At 42.4% G+C, this 26,387-nt stretch overlaps 3 protein-coding genes across 5 annotated transcripts; 2 read left to right on the top strand and 1 right to left on the bottom strand.

Annotated features, from left to right (window-relative positions):
- The first annotated feature begins 333 nt into the window (after positions 1-333).
- csrnp1b (cysteine-serine-rich nuclear protein 1b) lies at positions 334-13,050 on the top strand. Of its 2 annotated transcripts, none has more exons than XM_071485103.1 (5): positions 334-554; positions 6,873-7,071; positions 8,993-9,252; positions 9,343-9,639; positions 9,778-13,050. In XM_071485103.1, the coding sequence occupies exons 2-5, from the start codon at positions 6,891-6,893 to the stop codon at positions 10,774-10,776; spliced, it is 1,737 nt and encodes a 578-aa protein (XP_071341204.1). In that variant the 5' UTR covers positions 334-554; positions 6,873-6,890; the 3' UTR covers positions 10,777-13,050. The 2 variants fall into 2 exon arrangements, with proteins under 2 accessions (XP_071341204.1, XP_071341205.1); XM_071485104.1 differs by lacking the exon at positions 334-554 and adding an exon at positions 1,232-1,359.
- Positions 13,051-14,523: 1,473 nt separating this feature from the next.
- On the bottom strand, positions 14,524-16,966 carry LOC139625280 (chymotrypsin-like elastase family member 2A). Its single transcript, XM_071485126.1, has 8 exons — positions 16,731-16,966; positions 16,499-16,593; positions 16,027-16,133; positions 15,756-15,884; positions 15,330-15,466; positions 15,070-15,215; positions 14,693-14,842; positions 14,524-14,602 (listed from the first exon to the last, which is right to left on the bottom strand). The coding sequence occupies exons 1-8, from the start codon at positions 16,762-16,764 to the stop codon at positions 14,588-14,590; spliced, it is 813 nt and encodes a 270-aa protein (XP_071341227.1). The 5' UTR covers positions 16,765-16,966; the 3' UTR covers positions 14,524-14,587.
- A 1,144-nt stretch (positions 16,967-18,110) lies between these two features.
- Positions 18,111-22,601, top strand: LOC139625265 (Golgi reassembly-stacking protein 1-like). 2 transcript variants are annotated; one of them, XM_071485100.1, is made up of 9 exons: positions 18,111-18,379; positions 18,840-18,920; positions 19,642-19,845; positions 20,191-20,277; positions 20,389-20,519; positions 20,616-20,754; positions 20,851-20,968; positions 21,044-21,190; positions 21,542-22,601. In XM_071485100.1, exons 1-9 carry the CDS (start codon positions 18,314-18,316, stop codon positions 21,808-21,810), a joined length of 1,242 nt encoding a protein of 413 aa, XP_071341201.1. In that variant the 5' UTR covers positions 18,111-18,313; the 3' UTR covers positions 21,811-22,601. The 2 variants fall into 2 exon arrangements, with proteins under 2 accessions (XP_071341201.1, XP_071341202.1); XM_071485101.1 differs by having other exon boundaries at positions 18,170-18,379; positions 21,068-21,190.
- The last annotated feature ends 3,786 nt before the right edge of the window (positions 22,602-26,387 follow it).

Genomic DNA, 26,387 nt, shown 5'->3' with positions numbered 1-26,387 from the left:
GCTATAGTAATCTATCCATCCATCTATCGCAACAACATTTTTTTTTTCCACAAACTCACCACCAGAGGCTCACCCTTTAATAGCTCAACGTTGGCTACATGACGTTTTTTTTTTTGTTTTTTAATTTTTTTACGTTGCATTTAATTCTTGCGGGCTATTAACGCAATAGGTGAGCATATGTATTATCTGATGCAGGTAGTACGGGTACAGTAACATAGGAGGACGGGCAGGAAGCGGCGTGGGCAGCCTCCCTGTGTCACCGCCTGCGTCAGACCAGACGCCAGGAGGGAGTTTTCCACTGACGAAAAAGGCTGCGCTTCTCGGCAGTCTGCTACAGACAAGGGAAGCGCTTCAGCCGCTGCGGAGCCCCGTACGGCAGCGAGACGCACAGACAATAGCACCGAGAGCCGTGTGTGTGTGTATATGCGGGGATAAGCGCTGTGTTTATTTGTGCCGTTTGGATTACTTCCACCATTGCCCCCCCCCCTCCACACATCGGCTGTTTAATCCAGCGCTATTTTGTCACTGATGGTGATCGGATACTTGAATTGGTGGTGAGTACAAACACAATCGGGACTTCGCTGTTGGGTTATCGGACGCCGTAATTTGTGTGTTTAATAACCTCAGCGGAGGAGGGGAAACCAAATAGTTTGAATGTTCTTTCCTCTGGGTCGGAGTCATTTAAATGTACTATTCGTGGAGCTGTGTGAGAAAATCCCGTTAGAGGTGAATTCTCATGGTTTAGTGTCGGGATTTCTTTGGAAACACACTTTGCATTTAGTCGCGTTCCTTTAACTTGACGCTTTATTGTTTTAATATTGACACGGTCGGCTGCTCGCTTAAGTGACTTTGGACCAACTGGCTTCACAGGTGATCGCGATCCGATAACGGGGAGGAATTGAGATAATTTGTTGATTTAGGCGAGATTCCAGCAATCCGCTCCATTCACTTATTGATTTATCTATCGATCGCTGATTGTTCAGGTCTGTGGTAACTTCGCAGCCGACGTCGGGAGCCTTGCGCTTCGCATCTCGGCGTGTTTGCGGCTGTGGATTCGTTTCTGTGAACTGTTGATGAGGTCGGCTTTGTGTATTCAGCCCGTGTGGAGTTGTTCTTGTTCACCTCGGCGGTGCTGGTGCGCCTCTTGTAACTAGAGCGACTCCTGAAGGCACTACATCCGAGCGCGCAGCTGACAGGGCTGCTGTCATTGCAATTAGCATTAATCACAAGGAGTGATCGGGTCAGCGGGGAGAGAGCGCCGGCTGCCCCCGGGACGCGCACCTTCGGCCAGATTTAATCATTGATTTTTGATTGGTTCAGAAAAATCTATCATCGTTCACACTTTAGGCTGCGAGCCAGGTGAGCTCCTTCATTGTTTAAACCGTTTCCCTTAACAGCACATGTGTATATTCACTTATCAAAATCGGTCTTCGTGACGCATAAATGGCCAAAGTTTGTGGTAATGTGATAGATGTCATCAGTGTGTTTTTCAGGTGTGACACTGTAGTGTGGGGCTTTAATTTTTATGGAGCCAGACCGTATCTGCTTTTGATAAAGCGACTGAATCAATTTAATCGTCTCTAGTGCGACCTCACCCGGATCATTTTTGGAATCATGTTTTCTGGAATTAGGCTACAGGGAGCTGAATGATCCTTTGTTTACAGGAAACGAATATAGCACTTGATGCTATGTGTTTCATATAGCGTGCATTTCCAAAGAAGGTGCATTGATGTTAAATAACTCTTTATCTCTGCTTATATAACATCATTTTCCATTTTACACCTCAGTTCCCACAGAACAACAACAGCAATAATAATGATTACCCAGTTTGTTGCTTCTGCATGAAACTAACTTAAATGATGTCAAGGCACCGAAAGCTCTGTGCAATATTTGGAGCCATTTCAACCATGACAAACACCATCCATACCCCCTGACTCCCTCCTCTCCATCATATGATCCTGCACTCAGCTAACCTTGTGGTGCCTGCAGCTGTTAGACACAGCATAGATAATCTGGATGGCCACTTCCTGTGCACTGCAGTGTATATTTCACAACCTCAGGAAGCTCACACACACACTTTTAGTATCTGTCTCCCCAGCTGGGAGAGGCAGCAGCAGCAGTAGTAGTAGTGCTGGGTTCAGACAAGGTTGTCTGCCTCATTTTGGTCACGCAGGATGGCCCCCACACTTTTGTGCTCGGAGACGGGGAAGGGGGAGGTGTTGCAGGGACTCTGCTGATGGTGTCCCACTCAGCAGTGGAGAGCTTCCATCTGCTTTGTCCTCTCCCAGCATTCCATACTGCAAGTGTCCCAGACTGGAGCGTGACCCCTGAACCTAAAACCACCTCCTCCCTTCCTCCACACACACACACACATACACACACAAAGCTGCATGTTTACTGCTAGCACATTGTAATGGATTGGATTTTTTTTTTAAGGTTTTCTCAACTTTGTGGTTTTTACACACTTAATTTTCTGATCCATGCAAATATTTGTTCATAGCGACTATTTAGTTTTAAGCCGTTTTTTGTTTTACAGTAGAAGTAAAGTAACCTAAATCAGAAGGACCACAATCTGACGCCTGCAGACACCAGCTGGCCATTCAAGTTTGGCCTGCATAACAGATTAATGACAGCTGAGGGCATGTGAGGTCCACGTGCAAGCTAATACCGTGTCAGGTGGGGCAAGGAAAGGTAGCTCGCTCTGCTGCCTAATGGGAGCAGGACTTTCCAGTGGTTAGCAGTAGAAAACACATCTGGGTTAGATAGAGCCTGTGTTCTTCTCCCGCTATTACAGCAAGAGCAGCGCTGCCAGAATGGAATTCCTGTGGCTTGGAGACATGACATTATTTATTTGTTTTGTACGATTCTCCCTCCGTCTTCCCACTACCTCTCCTTTTTGGAATCAGTGTGTGCACGGGTCGAGGCAGAGGAACAGAATGTTTCTGTGGCACAGTCTCAGCCAGCTTTGGGCTTCAGTGAGAACAACAGGCTCATAGAGGAGAAAACAGGAGCTCTCCCTGCTTTGTTCCAGCAGGTGGAGCGCTTCTGAGTAACAGCTGAGTTTAAGAAATGAGCCAGTGTTTCCCCAGCTGTGCAGGAGCTGGAATCCAGCTCACTGTCACCTTGATGGCTCCGATCAATTACCTCCGTCTTCTCAGTGACAGAGCTGGAAGTGAGAGGTGCAAAACCTTGAAGCCTGGAGGGGGGGCAGCCTGCCCAGACACGCTCCCACACACACACAAACAGACTCCCAGGCTCATCATTATCACATTTTATGAGCACTCAACTCAGTCAGTCATTCAGACACTGCACAGGGTTGTCAGTGTGCCATGTAAATGCTCTCGGCTGGCTGAGATTAGTGCAACTTGTCACTCCCACCCTCACTGTTATCAGCTGCAAAGGGGCTGCACAGGCAGAGCAGGGGGCAAAGTCAACTGTGACTTGTCCTGTTGGGCTGAGGGGGCAGATTGGGCAGATGGGGGCAGTTCAAACTGGCTAATAGTTGATTTCCCTGCATGTTCAGGGATGCGTTTAAACATTTTATTGTCAACAAATATTATTTTTCAGTTTTTTGTGCCTTTTGTTAAACAGACCTAGAGATAAAGTTAGGGATTAAAATCCTTTTTTTTTTTTTTTTTGCAGTTACATTAAGTGAAGCAGTTGAGTGATGTCACAGAATAAATTTTATTTTGTAACATATTCCTAATGAGTGATTGATTAAACCTGCCTTTTTTTTACATCCTCTTCAAATAATTTAAGATTCCTTAATAAGGACCCGAGGAGCTGTCTGCAGATAAAATAGAAATGAATTGGGAAACTGAAGCCATATTAACAGCCTGTAGCTGCATGTATCAAGATAATGTTATTCGACTGACATAGTTATGCATCTGACTTGAGCTGTGTAGTGCTCCTGGTGACAAATCTCCTCACTCCAGATTTATCTTCCCAACTCTGTGACAACTGGCTGGGGAGCACCTCAGTGGATGCGTTCCTTATCTGCTGCCTGTGTGTGGTTGATGGAATGACAGTGATGCATAATTTAGAGCGCGTTGAAAACATGCTGTGCTCCATCTCTGGCTCGGCTGTCCGATCACATCCATTCTCCGTCTAGAGCAGACATTCACAGGCAGCGCTTTCTTGAGGAGCCAGCTCTGAATTCTTCTTTTTATCTTTGTTCCTTATTTTTCCTCTCTCTCTCTCTCTCTCCCTCCCCTCCACCCTTCTGCAAATGAGTCATTGCACGATTGTTGTCTTTTTACCCTCAGTCCCTTGTTCCATCCGCTCTCCCTGCTCTCTTGGCCTTGTTCTGTGGGTGAAGCGGCTGAGCAGGCTGAGAAGCTCCAGATTGACTACAAGCCGTCCCCTTGCCAGGATTAACCTCTCGCCATTGTTTCTGCCCGTTGAACAGGATTAACAAATCAATGTGTCAGGTAGACTGCAGTCAAGAGACAATGACCCAGTTCTGACACCACTGCCCCCCACCTCTCTCCCTCTCCTCCCCCTTCTGCCTCACTGCAGCTTTTAATTAAAAAGACTTTGCTTAGCTGGCGCTATGCACTCCCTTGAGGATGCCTCACAGCTTTGTTTTCATTTTTTTTTGCAAGGAATTGGGGGTGGGAGTAATGGCAAAAAATGTAAGGTGAACCCATGTGTGCTCATCTGTTCCCGCACACAGATATATGTGCTGTGCTGTGCTGTGGTGTTTGGAGCACACATGTTGTCTGACAAGTGAATACAAAAGCAACAGATGCTGCACCCAGGTGTTTCTAAACTGTTTCAAGGCAAATCCCATGATGTGATAATATTAGTAGCTGTAAAAGGCATTTGGAGATTATTTCCTGCTCGAGTAAGCTGATGGATGGGAATTAAGCGACTGCTTTTCTCATCGGTTGGGTAATGTAAAACACACGGACGGCACCGAGGTGGTCACAGTGCGGTGGAAGCCTTTTTGTTTGTTGCAGAGACAGTATGAGCCAGCTTGACCTATTGCAAGGTGATTCATTCATCATATGTGCACTGGGGACAACAATATCTGACCGCAGCAATAATAATAACTCCCCATCCAGCTGCAAAGCTGCCCCCACTGCCTGTACAAAGGTGTCAGCCTCCTGCCCTTGATTCTGACTTCTCCTTTATCCTTGTCAAAGGGAGGACTTCTTTTGCATAATTGTTCCCTGTTGCATGTAGAAAATGACCCCCTCCTTGCATACTTGCTTTTTTTCTCTCTCTCTCTCTTTTGTGAGTGCTGAGACTTCCATAACATCCCGATAAAGCATACGAAGCATGCCTGTCACACATTAAGTGATAGTTCCTCTCTCTATTCATTGGAGGATCTCTGACAATATTTTGCCTGTGGTGAATTTAGAAGCCTGCTATGGAGTGGTGGTGACAGTTTAGCTTTACCTGTTTAGTCTAATAATTGACATGTGTAAGGCTTAAATTAAACTTGGAGTAATTCAAAAACATCATTCAAAAAAATGTGCAATATTGACCATTGAGAGGACACAATTTTAACAAAATCATAGGTATTACTATGCAAATATTTGAACAAACGCAGCTAAAAAGAACCGAAAATTGAAGTGCATACATAACCCCATCAAGCTGCAGCAGCTGTAAGTGATTTGGCTGTGATTCTGAAGACAGTAAACAGTTTGATGGTGAAATGATCTCTTTACGGGTGAAGTAAAAACCTCCTTTCCCATTCCACATCATTGTAGGGAGTGTCTAAGCTGGAGCAGAGCCCAGTCGTGTCTTCCCTCTCCCCTCACTTCCTTCCTCCCTCCACCCCTTGGTCCCTCCTTGTTTAAGTTAGCAGGGGCTCGGCCACAGGCTGCGATGATGACCTGTCTTGTCTTGTTGTCGCCATCGCCTTGTGCTTCCCAGAAGTCGCAAAGAGTATTGTCTGTTATTTGTCAGAGCTACGTGACACATTTATGTCCCATAACCATAAAACACACCACCAGTAAACCTTCCTTCCCATCCAACATGTTAATTTTTCATGTCAGTGGTTTCTGTTCTTTCTTTTTTCCTGGAACAAACAGAGGAGACAGGAGGCTGATTTAGTTGCGCTTTGAGGGTGTTATTCTTCATCTAAAATACGATTTAAAGATATAAACAAAGCTCATACATGGAGAAGGTTTCACAGATATTTCACAATGTTTTTGAATATTAGAGGGTAACTGGCATTCCCTCCCCTCAGGAGCTTTAACTGATGATCATCTTTTTCGTCTGTCTCTGTCTGTCTTCCTGTCTGTCTCTCTCAAGGGATTGATTGTTTTTACCGCTGAACCAGCAGCCCCTCTCACGGGTGCTCTGAAAGAGTGCATTCAGGAGTTGCATTACAAAACATCTTGACTATGCATAGCTGTACATATTTACGATGAGGGGCATGTGAACACATTAAACAGGACAAGTGGCAAATTGCACAGGCTTTGGCCTGCTGATGGCAGTCCAAAGGGAAGGGTTGAAATTAAATGTCTATGGCTAGATGATCGGGTCACCCTTGTTCGGTTGTTTATCTGATCAATGCATTTGCTGAGCTGATGGGATTTGGAAGAGGGTGTAGGGTCCAGTAATTGTTGACTTATGTGAATAGGCCTGATTGATTGCTTCCTGTGCCATGGCGAACTCCCACTCTCAGCTGAGTGCAGCAAGAGGTTGGGATGCATGCAGTCTCACATGGCCAAGCACAGGACTCGCTTGTGCCAATAACGCTGAAAAAGGCCTGTGTGTGCACAATAGCTTCCATGCAACCTGCAGATAATGTTAATTTATTTTGCTCAGAAGATAAAATCAGGTTCCTCAGTGATCAAAGATGTTAAATTAAGTATGAATAATTTGCTAACAACCCCTCCCTCTGCTCCCTCCTGCAGATTGTTCACACTATCGCCATGAGTGGGCTTCTCAAGAGGAAGTTTGAGGAGGTGGATGAGGACCCATGCTACTCCTCACCCTCACCCTCCTCCCTCTCCTCTGCCTGCTCGGGCTGGGACTCGGAGGGGGAGAGCTGCTACTCGGACACCCTGGATTCCACTCCCAGCAACCCCAGCTCCCCAGCAACAAATTTCAACAGTAAGTCTCTTCCAACAGCAATAAATCATAGAAAGAGCTGATGGTACGTACTTAATGTGTTCTCTCGCCTTGTCTTTACTGCTCCACGGAGGCTCTGATAACAAACCCATAAAAATTGGGCAAGGGGGGAGGATTAAGGAATTTAGACAGCTGGCATCCCATGAAACACTTCACAGAAATGATTTCAGACTTCTGCAATGAATACCCCTTTTGATTTCATGCCCTAAAGCTGCAAAATGGCTAATCGCATTATGCAGTGGCTGCTCACCTTGGCTCCATCTCCACCTTCTTCCCAGAGACGTGCAGACAGACAGAGCCTCACCTTTCCTTGAGAGGTGGGGGTTGAGCAGCTTCAGGGTGTTTCTGTCTGGACCTGGGTGCTTCTGCTGGCCTTTAGGGGACCGGTCAGGGTCGGGAGAGGTATTGTAGTGTAGGGGAGAAGGGCAAACAGTTGTGAGGTTTCCAGGATGGTGGGGCAGGGCGCCAGGAAGAGAAGCGTGGCAGGTTGCCAAGGCTGGGAACACACAGAGCCTTGTCTGAAGCCCGGGCATACACCCAGCACAGGTGCTGAAAAAGGCTGAGTGAAGGGATAAAAAAAGGGGAGGTAGGACAATTGAGAAAAGGAGGCATGCAGACACATCTAGAAGAGCAGATTGGGTGGACTATTATAATCCAGTGTTTGTGTTGGACGGAAAGTTGTTTGCCATTGTAAACTTAGGGGGGAAAAAAGCCAGCAAAGCTATCCCATTTAGAGGCGGTGGAGAAGGTGTCATTTGTCTTCTGCAGGTGTCATAACCCTGACTGGATTTGATGGATGTGAAGCTGAACCTGGCAGTTTATTTCATCTGCATCACCCCTAGCGGCAGATTAGAGACATAGTGAAGCTGTTGTGTGTTTTCCTTCCTCCTTCCATTATCACACCAAGTACACACATTTTCCCATTTGACTTCAGTGACTTTAGAGGGCAGTTGTTCGGGGTGGGTCACAAAGAAATCGACTTGGCTGAGAAAATAGGAACCTACAAGCAGTTTCTCACCGCATAATAAAGGTAATGTTCAACACATGTTGAGTATTATCATCCTTTTCTGCTCACACACACACTACAAGAAAAAAAAAAAAAAACACTGGCTCTGGCGGCTTAAGCAGAGGAAAAAGTTGCTTTTCTGTAAGTGAGGCTCAAAAGTCGTGGTGAATATTCCTGGGCTGAGGAAGTGGAATTTATAATAAAGCTTAAATAATTGTTGGGCTTGTTCCCACATATGGTTCCACTTTGATTCCCATATGGTTTTATTGTATTTGTCTAGGTATAGAAAGATGGCTGGTTGTTGTTGGTCCTGAATGTTTTTAACAGAGAAATAACCTTTGACTTCTGTCAGTTACTGGGCCTTTTGTGGGGATTGTCAGCTGGTCAGGGAGACCAGGGTGGGCCACTTTTATTCCTGTCCTGAGAGCTATGCTTCCACCCTCCACCCTCCACCCTCCACCCCATCCGGAAGCCTCAAACCTTTACTCTCCCTAGTTTGTGATCCTGGCAGTTCTGTTTCCTCCACTGTGCTGGCCACCAAAGGGAAATTCCTGGGCTGGGTGTTTTTTTTTTTTGTTGCACAGTAGCACAAGAAACAAAGCTGAAAGGATTCTTGGGAGTTTAGGTTTCACTTTACAGGATGTAAGTGTGCTGGACTCCTGTTAGCAGTGTTGTTTAATTGGGTACATGATAAGGCTTGGTTGAGGACTAGGGCAATGAATCAGAGGGGTGTCCTTTTACAGTCTGTTCAGCAGTGTTTGCACACATGAGAGGAGTTCAAGCGATGGGGCATTATGCCATCTAGTGGCACTTAACAGCAGTTATTATGGTTCAAAAAAATGTACTACTCCATTCTCTTAAAAAAATATTCTAAATCTGTGCTTTCTCCATCCACAGCAACATCAATCCTTAAGAAAGCTAAGAGACCACGACGGGGCAATGTGACCTTTGACCAGGTGACAGTGTTCTTCTTCCCTCGGTGCCAAGGTTTCACCAGTGTTCCCAGTCGTGGAGGATGCACTCTAGGCATGATGCAGCGCCACAGTGCACTCCGCAGATACACGCTCGCGGAGTTTGCTGTGGAGCAGCGGCTTCTACGCCGGGAGAAACTCCTCAACAGACTCAGGGAGGAGAAGCTGGAAGCTCTCAAACTGAAGGTAAGCAAACTTGCACAGACACCTGTGATGTTCTCAAGTCATTCTGTGATCCAGTGTAAAAATTAAACATGGTCTCTTTGTTGTCTCCAGCTGACCAAGAATGGAACCCAGGAGAGTGAGGAGGCAGAGCAGCTGACGGTGGACGACATCCCTGAGCAGGACATTGACATCAGTGGAGCCAACCTCGACGAAGGCTCTTTCCTCCAGCCTTACCCGTCGAAACGCCGCTATGCACTGCTCAAAGCAGCAGGTGTGAAGAAGATCGACAAGGAGGAGAAGAGGCAGCTGCATGAGCTGAGGATCTCCAGGGAGAACTGCGGTTGCGACTGCCAGGGCTTTTGTGAGCCTGAGACATGTAGCTGTAGCCTTGCAGGCATCAAATGTCAGGTAAGAGCTGAAAATCCCTTAAAACTATATGTTCAGATACTTAGAGATTCAATAATAACAACACCCAAACACAACACTGCTGGAGGTTTATGTTACATATACATTTCACAATTAATTTGGCTATTCTGCTTCTTTCAGATGGATCATTCCTCTTTTCCATGTGGCTGTACCAAGGACGGCTGCGGAAACACAGAGGGTCGCATTGAGTTCAACTCCACCAGGGTACAGACGCATTACATCCACACTATCATGAAGCTGGAGCTGGAGAAGAAGCTGGAGGAGCAGTCGAGCACAGAGGAGGAGGAGGAGAACACAACAGCGGCCACCTCTGTACCAGCAGTGCCCTCCTTCCCCTTTAGCTCAGAGCTGGCGACAGCTGGAGAGAACAGTTGCAGCAGCGACATGACGGACTTATCAGACTCTTCAGGTCAGAGTGAGGACTCTGAGGCAGGCGAGAGCCCGTGTGAGCATCGAACCCAGCTGGATGTCGATGAGAAAGGCCTGAGCCGTATCCTCAGTTTCAGCGACACAGAGAACTGCTCAAGAAGCAGCAGGGACGGCAGCGATAAGAACAGTAAAGACACCTGCTGCCCAGATCAGCGGCAAGAGCAACAGCAGCCGTCTGCAGAGACATTCAGGAGCTTTAGCATGGTGGACTTCGCTGACGAGAATGACAATATAGACGCTGCACTGTTGGACTCTGCAGACGATCACACAGACAATCGAGCAACAGCCATTTCAGAACTTTTGGATGAGAACGCCAACCAGGGAAACGCCCTATTCCATAGCAGTAGTGTGCCACACACGCCCTCCCCCACCGTTGATCGCTCGGCGAGCTATAACATGGACCTGAGCCTCTCCTCGGAGTCAGACCTGGAGTTCTTTGACGGTTTCCCCTGCTTGGGGTCCAGCTCACTCTACAACTCCCTCAAGGAGTACGAACACATGGACAACTTTTTTCAATTTCAGTTGCCTAGCTACCCCAGTTTCCCTGCGGCTAATGACCCTGGGACCTGCCTCCTGGAGTCACTGATTGGCCTTTCAGAGTCCGTCCCAGAGCCCCCTGCCACATTTACAGACAATCAGCTGTTGGAGGAAGCCATGAAATTGTCTGTGATGGAGTCTGTGAAAGTTTGACAAAACGTGAAAATCTTTGGACAGTGCAAGAAAAAAAGGGGTTTGGGAGGGGACTGAACATGCACATAAGATGTCAATGTCAACATGTTTGATGTTAGAGGAAGCTGTGATTTCCCTCTTGCCTAATAAATGTTTAAATTCCAGACTTGCCTTCAAAACGTTAGCAAAGCAGTTTGGGATTAATGCTGTGTGAGATGGCAGCTAGTGTTTAAAGTGAAAAGATACTCAAAAGAGATCAATTTGACCAGGCCCATAGAAACCAATGATGGCTCTCAATTCCTAAGAAAGCTCTTTTAACCAAACCAAGATCACCAACCATATGCTAAACAGGAAATCGACTATTAATGGGGCCAGGTTGGGTATCTCAACACAGCTGAATGTGCACCTCAGGGATTTTTTCTAGCTTTCTAGCTTTTGGAGGCAATGTATGGTGACCATTGCTGTGATGGCCTTCATATGAAACCCGAGTCAAATCACAACATAGTTCTGTTCATGTCCTCCCTTTGGGCTTTACACCCAGATGGCTTGAGTAGGTGGGGTCCTCCCTGTGTTGTATCCTGAAGCTAGTGGACTCTTTCTCCTCAAGATCTCTCCAAAGGGTCTTATATGGTACAAAAAAAATCCCTCTAAAAGCTCCTCGATCAGCACTTTATCTGTGAAAATAGTTATGTATGAATAGGCATTGTTTTGGTTGTATGGGGTTGATTCAACAGTTCAACGCTAAATTATGGAGTTTCTTATTTATGAGCTGGGTATCTAGAAATAATGGCTCATACCATTAAAATCTGTAGCTGTTTTATCTTTATTACTTTTGTTTTAAATTATTTCCTTTATGATTTAATTTTATTTATTTCAGATAAAGCCTACTTTCACTCAAGAAGCACTGTGGTTTGATATTCTCACCAGAAAGTGCAATCTTCCTTCCTTTTTTCCATATCACATTTAGGCATTGTTATGGGAAATGGGGCCACAAGTCCATCAGAAAGTATTTAATATCTATTCTCTTATACATTTAACATTTTTTTAGTAAGTTATTATTTCATTATTTCATTAGTTATTTAATTTAAGACATTTTGGCAATAAAATGGGCTGTTGTGAAGTTTACTGGATGTGCCTGCTTATCAGGGGAGCCATGCCTGCCAATGGTGTGTGCACAGTGCTTCCATTAAAGCTTTGGGACTGAAAACTGTGGAATCTCCCTAATCACTGAAACTAAATTATGGGTCTATTGTATTGTTGCCTATAATGTAACCATAGAAAATTACACTAATATTTTGTAACTAATTTATGTAGGTTGACAAAAGAATTCTAATCACTGACAAATTGAATATTTTATTAAGAAAGCAAAATGAGTAATTTTCAATCTGGGACAACCTTTGTAATATATGAATTATAGAGAAATGTATACTTGTGAAGGTTATTGCTCTCTAGCATTCTGAAGTATTTTTCATAGGCAGTCTTATGGTGAGATATCTAAGCGAAATGCCACTAAAACTGAGTAAATTGAAAAAGATCAATTTGATTGTACTCTGAATTTTTTTGGAAGTCTGTGACTTGGGTTACAACATGTTATAAAGTACACATGTAAAGGGATTTGTGGATAAAAACTGCATATATTATACATTTTTTATCACACACACAAACCCTGAAAATCGAAGAGTTGCCTCATTAATTACAGGACAAGACCTTTCAAAGGTGATTGTGCTGTTACCTGTGTTGAGGGACACTAGAGAGTTGATGTACATATCTCACCCTTTCTACAACTGTTTCAACAGCCTTTCTGGACCCTTTAGAAATTATGCATGCAGGTCCTGTTTGTTAAAACTTGTTCTAATTAATTGTATACTTTGAAAAGTGCATAGTGCACATCGGAAATGTATTATTCGCTTTTTGCCTTTTTGATTACTTTGAAATCCATCCAATATATGTTCTTACGCCATGAAGAGGGCACTGATTTTTTGCAAGCAAACATTTGTTTCTCTTGTATAAAACATCAATTCTCATGAAGAAACGGCAACAGTGAGTGTTTATCAATGTAATGTATTACAGTACAGCTTTTTTAATTTTATTTTCAAAGAACGTGTCTTACTTTTTGCCTTTTGTGTTGTACATATTTCTGCTTGAATGGTCCTGCAGAGCAAACAAAGCTGCTTTATTTTTTACATATTCACACTTTAACCTGCTGTTCAAAAACAGTTTCTTTCATCTAAGCCATTTTGACAGCCTGTCCCTCCAAATAATAATAAAAAAAAAAAACATTTTCTAAATGCTTGACTTTGTTGTTTGTCATATGTTGATTTGTCATATGCAGTGGTGGAAGACGTATTCAGATTCTTTAATTAAATTAAAGCACCAATACAGCAGAGTACAAATACTCTGATACTCCAGTATTAAAGACTAAATATACTTAGATTCAAGTATCAAAACTATTCGTTTTGCATTAAAATATACCCTGAGACTGTTTTATTATACGTGATATTATTAGAGCGTTACCGATTGCTTTGTAGCTGATTGAGGTGGAGCCAGTTTTAGCTGCTTTGTATAGTCTGTTGTTCAGTGTAGTGATTCCTAACCTAGGGGTCAGGCCCCTCCAAAGCCTCAAAAGATACATCTTAGAGGTCATAAAATTATCACTGGGAGAAGAAAGAAAACATTCCATTACACGAATCTGTCTTCATTCTTTGACTTTTCTATTTTTTTAATTTTTTATTTGATTGAACTGCTAACAACTCACTGACATGTGAAACCAGCCAGTCAGTGGTTTTTGTAAGAGGACACATACTACAAAATTAAATATGCATAGTTAGATTCCACTGCTGACTTTATGCTGTATAATAAACCTCTGCTTCATTAATGGCATTCAGGTTGAGAGGCAGAGGATAAGCAAATGTTCCCGTGCATTTGCCTTCTTTCATTTTTTTATGTATATTTTATTGTCATCTTAGCTTCCTGAGAAAAGGTAAGAAGAGGTTTCCTGCTCTAAAATATCAAAACCATTATATTTCCTATACTATTAAAGACAATATACAGTTCACACTATATGCACTGAAATTACATTCTTTTTGTGTGTTTTTTTTTTTTTAGTGTAAACCACTGGAATTCATCTGTGGTTTCTGGTCTCCATGGTTAAGAGAAAAACACCCACTTCATGTGATGTCATGCTGTAGCCTCCTGAATACCACCACAAACATATGGGCAGCAATTCCAGACAAGGAGGAAATGTTGGGCCTCTGACTGCACATAGCTCACATTTGGCCACAATTAAGAAAAATTGGTTCTTGTCACAGAGAAGTCTTTCAGTGGATGTCTCTAGAATTTTGTCAGCTTTCTTTGAAACATCAAAAAAAGATTTACCTCAGCCTTTTCAGCTAATTGAGTTCCAATCCCTTTGGTGTTTGGCTTAAAACTTCCATAATAACACCCTTGGGAATTTTCCATCGCCTGGAGTTGAAACTTGTAAGGTCAGAGGGTCAGACATCAGGATTGTAACCCTTCCTACTTTTGTTGTAATTCACCTGGTGACCCCTTAACTGTGGCCCTGTTTGCAGATATGCTGGTTGTAAGCTGGTTGTACAATAGAGAACGCATCCAATTAGAAATACGGACTGTGAGACTGTGAGGAAGTAGAGGTTCCAAGAAATGCATCAAAGCCTGAGAGCCAAAGTATAAACATGAGGCACTTCTGCCACCCTTTGGCTGACTTAGGAACTACAACCAAACACCCACAGCATATTAAACACACATGACTGAAAGGCAAATGAATTTTATTTCATGGGTTCCATTTCACGGTTTGGGAAAAACACTGGGTCATCTAACCTCGTGTAACCTGAGGGAAACATACAAAGAAAGAAGAGTCAGGCCACTGAAATATGATGACATATCCAGAATCTCATCGTAGAGGCTACATGAGGCTTACTGAAAGGATCCAGTCCATGAAGTAGGAGACCCTGGTGAAGACGGTGGGTTTAGTCACTTGGTTGCACATGCCAGCTGGACCATAACTGACAACACCATGGACTCTCCAAGCTCCATCAGTGAAGCAGTTCAGGGGACCTCCGGAGTCACCCTGAGACAGGTAGCAATAAGAACAGATACAAGAAGAGAGTTTGAAGTTTTCCTTAGCCAGTTATCTGCTGGGTGGCAAGGACAATTCCTGGTAAAGCTGGTATTATTGCAGAATGATAATCTCTGATAAGTATAAATATATGTGCTTTGTAGTTTGGGGTTGAGACAAACTAGTTTCATGACAAAACTGTCTTGCATGAGATAGATGCACATGTTTGTTTTCTGTACCTGGCAGCCTGAAATGATTCCATCTCCACCAGCACACACCATGTTTTCCAGAGCAATGCTGCCCCACCAGTTGGGCTGGGAGCAGACTGAATGTTCCACCACTTTGATGGGAGCCACCTGTAGGATGGCAGGGATGCTCCCTCCGTCTGTGATGAGAGAGCGTAGGAATATCTTTATTAAAAGTGTCTGTGTGTGTGTGTGTGTGTGTGTGTGTGTGTGTGTGTGTGTGTGTGTGTGTGTGTGTGTGTGTGTCCACTCACAGTCCATAAGCCCCCAGCCGGTGATGTAACAGGTGAAATCATGAGGTAGCGTCTGGAAATGGCCAGGAAGGCTAGCGATAGCCACAAAGCCATTGTCATACACAGGATCAGCCAGCCTCATGATAGCAATGTCATTCCTAAAAGTTACACAAAAATGACTTAGTTAAAATAATTGTCTCACATAGAAGCAAAAACCTGAGTGTAAAAAAAGCTTAAGTGCAATTTGTTTTCTGTAATTAATATGTGGCAGCCATGTGACTGATGAAGCACTATTAAAATTGACTTAGAGGTGAAAAGATACAGTGGTTACTGATACAGTGGAGAGTGGTAATATAGGATTTGCTCCCAGCTGTTAACGTGAATGCATGTGATGTCCCCACCCCTGAAACTATTCCCAAGGGGCAAATGCAATTGCTGTCTTTTTACCCGTTGCCAAGCTGTCCATTCCAGAGAGGATGAACAGTAATGGTCTCCACACGGATGAACTGCTCGCTGCCGTCATACTCATACAGGTTGTACTCACCCACCACCACACGGTACTGACTAGCATCCATGCTGGCAGGGACATATGAAACAGAAACACATTTTTACTTACAATAATCTATTCAGCATACATTAAGGTGGACTTTCTAATGTTGCATGTTCAAATGTACAAGTGATAGGTGAATACTGATGCCAACAAGGACTGGACCCCTACCTGAGAATACAGTGAGCTGCAGTCATGATGTGGAAGCCGTCAATAATAGAGCCTCCGCAGAGGTGGTAGTATGATCCGTCATTGTATGAGTCCAACTGGAGAGAGACCTAAGAAAAAACAGAGACCAAATACACACATGTAAGGTGGAGGATTAAATGTTATTTCAGAGATCATTCAGTATGATTAGGAATAGAGGATCAGTGATATTCAACCTATTTGCTCAATAGGAAATAAGAAAATTCCACAGCAGACAAACAATTGAACATTATAAACAAAAGCCCTAATGTTAGCCTGAAGGGGTCATCTTGAGCAGAAGTACATCAAATGCAGAACATAATTTTGATCAAGCAGTTGTCATTACATTATTGTTTATTACAGTCGCACATTTTCCATTTAAGCAAAAGTACCTCATTTATAGAGAATCACTGTTAAAAAAAGCAAAAATGGAAAGAAATGTGCATGTAGGTTTTACCTGCCATTTCCAGGTGTTGGGCTTAGCATCGCTGCCTCCTATGACCCTCTCATTGTGCACATTATGGTTGAAGGGTGCCTCAGCACTAATCAGCCCTTTGGTGGACATGAGAACATTAACAGAGAGTACAGTGGAAACATTGTTTTATTAAAAAAAAAACAGAAAAAAACAAAACAACAAAAAAAACAGCACTTAAAAAATCAAGTGTTGATGAATATGTTGAAAAGCTTACCAATGCAGGACACAAAAGCCACAAGCCAAATCATGTTGGAACTGTCAGTGCTGAATGCAGTTTGCTTCCAATTATTTATATCCTTTGAGACTGGAAGACATTCAGCAAGTATTAGGCAATCGTTAAGCTTCCTGCCAACGGACGTGGATCATTCCAGCTCAAATGCGCACTATGTCAGCTCATAATAGAACAAATTGTAAAAAGTGTCTTCAGAGCTCATGTGTCTTATCATAGTGAGAAAATTACAGGTGCATTCATGTGAAGGCAGTTCAGCTAAACCATCTGTAAAGAGTGAGGCTGGAAAGTTTCCTATAGATAACTGTCTAAACTGATCAACAGCCAGTGAATAGAGGGTCATATTCCACAACCTACTGATAGAGTTTGACCTTATTTGACTCCATGTTGTGAAGAACAGAAATATTTTTCTTTTAGTCAAAGATACAGATGTGTAATTACGTAGCACGAGCATAAATAACTATATGCATACCCAGTTAGGCCTACATATAGAAATATCTGGAGGTAGCAGTTTATAAAATCAAATAAATATAAATATCTAAAAATATAATCAATTTAAATGTAAAGTATTTCCAGTTATCTGATTAAGATTGTATTTAATCCTCTTATGTGACACTTTGCATCTGTACATGAAAGGTGCTGTACAAACAAAGTTACTGTTTTGTTATGTTTTGTGAGAATATGGTGAGTGTTTTCAGTGCTGGGTGTGTGACTATCCTAAAACTTAACCCTGGAGATTAAGCTTTGCCAGAACACATAAGACCTGTGTGCAGGTGAGGGGGGCAGTCCAGAACTTGTTATTTTTTTATTTAAAAAAAATTTTTTTTTTTTACAGATCTTGGGAAACAATTTGCTTTGCAGATCATGTTAAAACAGTAACAGTTAACAATTTAGGCTAAGTAATGTAGTATGTTCTCTCTTTTGGAACATAACTGTGTAACTCAAAAGTTATCTCTATGTGAAACTCACTGCGAAAGTGGCAACTAGCTGACCAAAACAGATTTCAAGTACATCTGCAGTTTGCATGTATTACTTTTATTTGTATTATCTTTTTCATCGTAAACCCCTGTTAGCTATCAGCTAAATTCAGATCAAAGCTATATGCTCTACGAGAAATAAGATTTTTTTTCTTTTTTAAACAAATATGCTTAAGTTTCCATGTGACGCCACAAACTGTATGTAAAACATTTTTATTTTTATTTAAACATCAAAATTCAACTTGAATAATCTTCTTTTTTCATGAATGAGATTATGTATTTTTCTTTTTACACCGGTGTTGCCTGTTGTTAGGCAACCGCGCAGGACAACTGCGCAGGACAACTAATCAAACGCAGTCTGCGTGATAACACCGTGGAGATCGCGACCGATCAAGCCCGGTGGAGGATCGATTTCTCTGGCATCTTTATTTATTAGCTTTGCCTAGCCCTCCGGCGCTCGCTGTCAACCTGCCTCAGCTGTTGGCGCTAGCTAGCTGGGGAGCAGCCGTGTAGCACTCAGTAATGCCTTCTAACATTACTCTACCTCAGTGACATTTAGTCGGCGCTGGTCAAACGAAACTATTGGAGGCAATGGGGCTTCCGCAGAGCTCGTTTTTATCGGACGGTGGAACTAACAGTGGCTATCATGTCCACGGGGTACGTCGTAGCGTAGCACAAGGTTACACAAAGCCCTCGGCTCACTCGCTTTTTGACATCTCATGCTAACTGTGCTAGCCCTGAACAGGTGCCGCTGCCGTGTTTTGTATGAGGAGACGCAGTGGGTATTTTTTTTTTTTGTAACTGGCAGGTTATTCTGTAACTCCGACAACTTGTAAAACCGTGGTCGGCTTTGTTAATGGTGTCCGCCCATGATGAGGTGGCATTTGGCGCACACCCAAGTTTGCCAGCGACTGTAACTGTGTAGTCTCACTGCAGAAACTGATTCTTGTGCCACTACCAAGATATATTCAAAATATGAGGAGGACCTGCTGTGTGATATCTGGCACTGAGGAGCCCCATATTCTGCCCACTGCAGTGTCTTAAGTCGACACACGGGGGCGACTGTGACAACCGTACCGTGTGTGAAATTAAATCAAATAAATCTGAAATGTTTCAGGTTCAAGAGGACTCGCCTGCCCTGAAGGCTGGTCTGGAGCCCTTCTTTGACTTCATCCTCTCTATAGGAAATACCCGCCTTGTGAGTAAAACACCTGTGATGCTAAAGTAAAGAGCACATTTGACATGTCCCCAGGCTAAATGCCAAAAATATTACCAAATGATAAACACTAGGTTGTATTTCATGGGTAGCATGAGAAGTGAGTTGGTTGCATGACAAAAATGATCATGAGGTGAAATTTGAACAGTAGATACTGATGTAAAAAATGTTGTCAACTACCTACATGACAGGGACCCATGATCCCTGTGATCAGTTTTGGCTTTATGTGTTTATCCGGTTCAGCTGCTGAAGGCATGAGCCTTTGGGAACATGCTGCCAAGTACCTATTATTCCCAAGGTGTTTGCATAATGGTCACTTTTCTTGTAAGTCCCGTCCCTGCAGAAGAATGTTGAGCTCTTACCTTTAGCTCAGTAGAGATAGATTTTTGTCAACTTCCTTAAGTCATACATGAAACAGCAAAGATAAACTTCTTGGTTTTGACTTGGTGTGATGATTTCAGATGTTTTAAAAAATATATATCTATTATTTATTGCGATGTGTGTGCTTCTGTCCTGTGTTTTATGACGGCCAATTTTTCCTTCCTTACAATAAAATTCAAACAAGGCTGTATTATAGCCTTGGGAGAAAACATGGCATGCTCTGCTGCTGTAATCTCATTTCATGTTCTTGTACCTGAACATTGGTTCGTCATCTCATCTGGGAACAATCTCTGGATTGTTCAAAATGTCTCTGTCTCGCCAGAATAAAGAGAGTGACTTGCTGAAAGACCTCCTAAAAGCCAATGTAGAAAAAGCGGTCAAACTTGAAGTGTACAACTCTAAAACCCAGCGGGTGAGGGAGCTGGAGGTGACACCCAGTAACATGTGGGGTGGTCAGGGTCTGCTGGGGGCTAGTGTCCGCTTCTGCAGCTTTGAAGGAGCCAATGAGAACGTGTGGCACGTCTTGGTAAGTCAACTTGATCTTTCTTTGTTTAAGCTGTGTCTGAAAACCTCTTGCTGGCTTAGTTATAAAACAGTTTACCACCAAATGTGAGGTGATAGTTAGTATTTTTGTTGTTAGTTAGAAGAGATAGAAGACAGTTGTTGATTTCAAGCCCAAATCTACTTAATTTTGTGCCAAATTTGCAAGGAAGTCTACCTATTAGAAAAAGTTGTATCATACTCTTGTAGGATGGCACCACCTTATTCTTGGACAAACTGGGTGTTATTCTCAAATAGAAATTCCCACATTCAGAACATTTTCAAGTACTTCAAATAAAACTGTCTTCATAACGTTCTTTACCCTTTTTAGGACGTAGAAGCTAATTCTCCTGCAGCGTTGGCTGGCCTTATTGCACATGACGACTTCATTGTGGGAGCTGACCAGGTGTTACAAGATGTAAGCTTTCCTGTTCTTCTTGTTATTATTCATTATAAATGGATATTTAAAGACAGGCATACTGAACAAATTTTACTTTAAATTATTAATAATTTCTTCTAACCCCTGCAGTCAGAAGATTTCTTTTCATTGATTGAAGCCAATGAGGGGAAACCTCTGAAGCTACTGGTGTACAACATACATTCTGATCAATGCAGAGAGGTAGTGGTTACTCCCAATGGAGCATGGGGAGGAGAAGGGAGGTAGGCATTTAATTTGTCTTTATATTAAAGTGCATATTAATAAAATATTGCCATTTCTCATTGCGCCACTTTTGTCTTCTTTGTCTTACATTTTAGCTTAGGCTGTGGTATCGGCTATGGCTACTTGCACAGGATCCCAACTCGTCCAATTCAGCCAAACAACCAGAATAAAAGTGCTCTGGAGGCCACAGTGGCTGGCAGCAGTGAAGAGCTGGTTGCAAGTGACCACACTGAGGTACAAGTTATCACATCTTTCTTTGTTTCATTTATTAATGTTGTTGGTAGAGACTTTTAATGAATCTAGTCTGAAACACAAGTTTTCTTTCTTCAGGTGCCTTCTGTGAGTGAATGTAGTCCTTCCAGTGTCAGTGAACCAGACTTGAATCAAATCAAAGGAGCTGTGCAGGACCTGTTTGTAACCTCACCCACACAGCCAGCTGTAGACTTGGGTAACCAAATCTAATTTTGAGAAGCATGAATTCCTTTCCAGTGTCTGATCTAGATGTTTTCACACAAAACATTAGGCATTTGTTCTGTACAAATTGCAGACATTTCCAACATACCTGAAGCAAGGACTCCAGACTTATCAGACATGGTTTCCAGCAATGACATGGACCAGACGTCCATGCTTGCTAATTATGGAGATGATTCTGGTGATCAGTGTAGCTTGGGTAAGTACCTTTACACCCTCTACAAGAGACTGAAATGTACAGCTTAGTAGCTTAGAGCTACTAAATGTTTTCAGTGCCACCTGGGTTGAAAAGAAAACCAACCATGAATGAAACCAGCTTTTGCTGGCACGCCTCACATTTTCTGGGTTAATTTAATCTCTTAGTTAGTGCATTATTTTCTATTCCTCCAGGATAAAAACAGTTTAACCAAATGAAGGAAACAATGTCTTTGATGAGATGTTTGCAACACTGCTAAAGTAGCAACAGTAGTAGTTTATAAATAGTTTATAAATTTGTATCCTAAGGAGGATTTTCCTTTTTTACTAAATTCCGTTTTTTCTTTTTTAACAGATAACTCATCTGTTTTCCAAAGACCTTCATCTCTAGGGAGCGAAGAAGAATTGGACATCCAGAAAACTGAGCGGGAGTGTGCTGTTGACCTGATCACTGCAACCCCTCCAAGTACAGATACTGTAGATGACCCTGTTGGCCTTGAAGTCACCACAGAAAACCTGTGTGATACAAGTATCCCAGAGATGCAAGGTACTAGTTCTGTGCCCTCACTTTTAGCCAGTATTGTGAAGGAGGAGATGTCGGAGCCTGCTGCAACAGACAATTAAGAGAACTACTGTACCACAGAATAAGTAACTTGTTTAACTCTCAAGATGACTTACATAAAAGATTAAGAGCACACCATGATACAGAAAAGCTTCCCTATCTGATTGTAAGTTGCTTCACTGGAACTATTTTTAATTTGAAGAGTTTTATTTATATACAAGTGCCACTACTGCATGCTGAATTGCACATTTAAGAGAGATGGTATTTTGAGTGGGAAGCTGGTCAGATAGTTATAACTCTATGAATGTATTCTATAATTTAGGCACACTGTATGTCTTAACATCAAACAGACCGAAGCCTTAGTTGCTGTAAAAAATCATCCTAGGTTGCACTAAAAAGCCAAAGGTGAATAATATTCGGTTTTGTCGCTCTTACTGTTATCACCTGCGATATAGTCAGAAAACAAAAGAGAGAAAAAGAAAGTCTGAGCTGGAGTTCACACAGATCCATCATGTAGTTTTATTTTTTTTATCATTTTGGAATTCATGTTTTGGGGTTCATGTTTTTATTTTTTCTTGGGTTGAGTTTGAGATGAGTACACATGTAAAAAGATTTTTTAACCTCAGGCATTTACCATTTAAGCCTTTTTACCTTATGTCTTGTTTTAACTCTCCTCCTTTCTTATGTATAGGTTTGACTTTTAATTGGTGTAAATGAGTGAGTCACATGTGATGCAGCTCTCTGACTTACTTCTGTTTCTTCTCTTTATATAGATTTAAATTATATTATGTTTATGATTTTTATGGATGGATGTAAATATTCAAATATTTATAAAAAAGATGCTCAAGATAAATCTGCAGTAGTTTACTTGTCTTTTTTTTGAATCTACTGTGTTTGCAGAATTATAGCGCAGAGTGTCAGTATCTTCTGTATTGTGGCCACTGAAGAGACACACTGCCACTATTGTGACAGCTCAAACCAGTTATGAATCAAAACATGTCAAACAACATACACCAGACTTCTCTTCCCTGGCCCATGCCCCATCCCTCCAACAAGTTCGGTGCAAATCGTTCAAGTACTTCTTGTGTAATCCTGCTGACAAGCAAACAAACAAACCGACGGGGGTCAAAACATAACCTTTTTGGCGGAGGTAATAAGTGTTTCCTGTTGATGTCAGTGCCAGTTATTCATAGAGAGTTCATACTTTGAGACAGCAGGTGTCAGCAAACACCTCATTATAAATCTCAACGGTTTTCTGCCACTGCAGCTTTAAAAATTGTGTCAGATTAGTCTCTTGTATTATATTTTCAGTAATTAGTGGAGACTTGTTTCTGCACAATGTTTGTTCAGAAATCACATCTCCTCTGTGGACTCTTCAGTATAATTAGGGCATTTGATCTAGCAGTACAGACATTATTAGAGGAAACTTGACAACACTGAGGCATCATTTGTATCATTTATAAAAATTCAGTGCTGCATATTTTGTATCTGGAACAGGCACCATATGTCCAGAGTTGGCTGTATGTATTATACCTGGCTTGGTTGACCAACCCGCATGACTGAAAAAGCTGTCTCCATAACGAAATCAGGAGCAAGCAGGTAGCAGATACATGCTGATTTAAAATGATGGTTCTTTAGCTGATTATGTAGAGACCTATATTTGCATTTGTTTTTCTCTTTAATTCAACCTCTGAGGATTTTTGTATTCAAATATATAGGCAATATGCAGCATCAACCGTTGATACTTACACATGTACAATATATTCTCAATCTCTGTCACTTAATTCTAGATCAGAATAACCAAATATTGGTGAGACCTAGAAAATGCAAAATGCAAAAAAAAAAAAAAAAAAAGCATGAAAGCTACAGGAGCAGAGGGGGAATATGCCTCAATTATTTACCAGGGCACTCTTCAGTTGAAGGGGGGGATGGGCACTGAGGGAAAGAAAAGACTGTGTGGGGGAAGAAAGACGAGAGGGAGATGGATTTGTCTTTATCCACCAGAGTCAGTGGTGTTCTTAAGGAAGCTTTCCTCTGGCACACCTGTGAGTGTGTGTGTGTGTGTGTGTGTGTGTGTGTGTGTGTGTGTGTGTGTGTGTGTGTGTGTGTTAAATGAGGATTATATTTAAGATGAATATGTAGCACTAGCTCAGGAGCTTTGGCTCTGCCTACACACTAAAGTTTATTAGTAGAAATGTGGAAATTTCAGAAAAATAAAAACCTACCGCTTGTTCAATCTATAGCTACTCAGTAGTGTTGGGTGGATGGTTTTCTACTCATGACCTCAGGTTGAATATGTTGTTTCTTTTGCCTCCATGTAAGGTTTGCAACATGAAGGTAGCGTTTGTTTTAAGAAGCAGCCCGAGGCAAAAGCCAGCAGCTGTGAACCAGGAGGAGCCAAGGGGTGAAGTGTAAAGGGAGCCACCTCTGGAGGAACATGCTTTGCCTTCATTTTCTCCCTTTTCTGAGAATGTTTCAAAGGACACTGTGACGCAACTGAACCCACTTGTCAGCTTAGCTTTATCTCAACCCCTGAGAGGCTCGGCTCACAGGCACTAGCATAGTGCCCATTGCTTCAGCCTGTCGTTGCAGCATGACAAATTGTGAAATAGAATAACTACAGAGAAAGGGGGGGGGGCATCATGGATGAAGGGGAAGGATGAAAGAGGTATAGAGATAAGGCTGCTGTGGAGAGCATTGAAAAATGAGCAAGTAATTGCTTCAACCACTGTGGCCACACATTTCCACATAAAACTGAGTCTTGCCTTTTAGCCTTTGGCTGGTGTGAACGTGCTGGGTTGACTCTATGTCACTGGAAAAAATATGTGGCATATGTGGATGCTGAAGTGAATATAACATTAAATATAGCAAGTCACTGACGTTTATGGAATGTAGGAGAGAGATAAAATGCTATAAACATCCACTTTTTTGTTCATAGGTGTGGGCACAAATCCCCAGCACACTCCCATTATTCTATTTTTTGTTCTTGTCACCTTCCCACCCTAATCACAGATATCTTGGCACCAGTTGGTCTATCTTTGGAAGTGCTGGGGCCTGTATTTGCATACAAGCAACATGCAGTGTTCCTCACAGTGTGCACCACCAGTGCCTGGGAATAATCTCAGTAAGTGCCCGTCTGTGTTAGACCACCAATGTACAGACCTCCTCTTGCGTAATTCATGCAAGAGGACTGTCACTCTGAGGGGCCTGGATTCAATAGAAAGTTTGTTTCATCTCCTGCAGTAATTACCAGCTGGATATATGTTTGCATCGATTTGTATGGGAGTCAGTCATTTTACTCCCAGTAAATATTACAATTTATTATTGATTTGATCTTTAAAAACAGTTCAATACTTGCTGGAGCTGTTTGGAATATGAAGCAGTCTTCAGTACACAAGCGGCATATTGTACAGCCTATACAGTGCATTTCCCGCACCTGTTAGAAAACTACTGTTTATACTGTGGGAAAGTGAAAAAATAAAGACCTGATACATCAATGCCATAAGAAAGTGTCAGTATTTTCCAAAAACCACTTCAAAAACAGTTCATATGAGGATTTTTGTTTTCCCACTTCTATGGAGATCTGGTTAAATTCAAACACCTATAAAACTACATAGCTAGAGAAAGATCATTCATGGTCAAGAGAAACTAACATTGACTGTTGGTATGAAAAGGGAAGCAAACTGTGGTCAAAACTATCAAAATAAGAAACTCTCTGAGCTCAACCATCCACCACAACTTATTCCCTCAGAGGTTTTATGTCCAAATAACTTCCTTCCTGTTTTTTAGAAAGGGAAATATTTTTTTAACATTTGAACAAATCTTAATTAATTCTGTTCTTCTTCTGGTAAGGACAGACTCCAAGACAAAATGAGGATGATAATGATTCTAGGCACCCACACTTGAAAGGCAAAGAGACTAGAGCTATGCCAGCAGCTCTGTGGGGTTATAATTAAGTGCAATGGTACTATGAGCTAAATGTTAACAACAGCATGCTGACATGCTGAAGTGTAGCAGGTCCAAGGGCATGTTCGCCACCTCAGTTTTGCATATTAGCATGCAACAGTAACAATTCCCAGAGAAACTTTCTAATTTGCAAGAGGTCAGGGGATCACCAAAGTCGTTAGGTTTCATCCTCTGTGCAGCATGAATGTTTGCACGAAATTTTATTGCAATCCATCTATTAGTTGCTAGTCTGGAAAGTGGAGGACTGACCAACCTACGCTGCCACAATCAGAGCCATGTCGCTCGTGTGGCCAAAAATGTCCAGTGTGAATCATTTATATAAAAAGTGTCTGTTGCCAGAGTTCTTAGTTACGCCCCTATCTGGGATCTGTCTCATTTCTCATGCTCTAATACTCTCTAATCTAGCGGATTCCTTGTGACAACAGAGCAAGAGATAAGGCAAATAGGATGCAGCAGCCAATAAGGGGGTTAAATGTGGTTGCCCTGCTTTATTTCCATTACTAATTGGCATTCAGCAGGGGTGAGGGGCTGGCCACACAAGACAGCACACATTGTCCCGCTGTCAAGATGACCCTGCTGATGTCAAGACTGCACCCATCTGCTACTGTGGCTCCTCGTCTCTTAACCTGAAAAAGATGACTTCGCTTTTATACAGCCAAGGCATGCAAGTTGT

This window comes from Trachinotus anak, unplaced genomic scaffold (genome assembly GCF_046630095.1).
Source record: "Trachinotus anak isolate AG129_WGS33_773 ecotype Australia unplaced genomic scaffold, CSIRO_AGI_Tana_v1 ptg000009l, whole genome shotgun sequence".
Lineage (NCBI taxonomy): Eukaryota > Metazoa > Chordata > Actinopteri > Carangiformes > Carangidae > Trachinotus > Trachinotus anak.
Note: the sequence above shows the minus strand (reverse complement) of the source record. Positions and strands in the feature narration are given on the sequence as shown.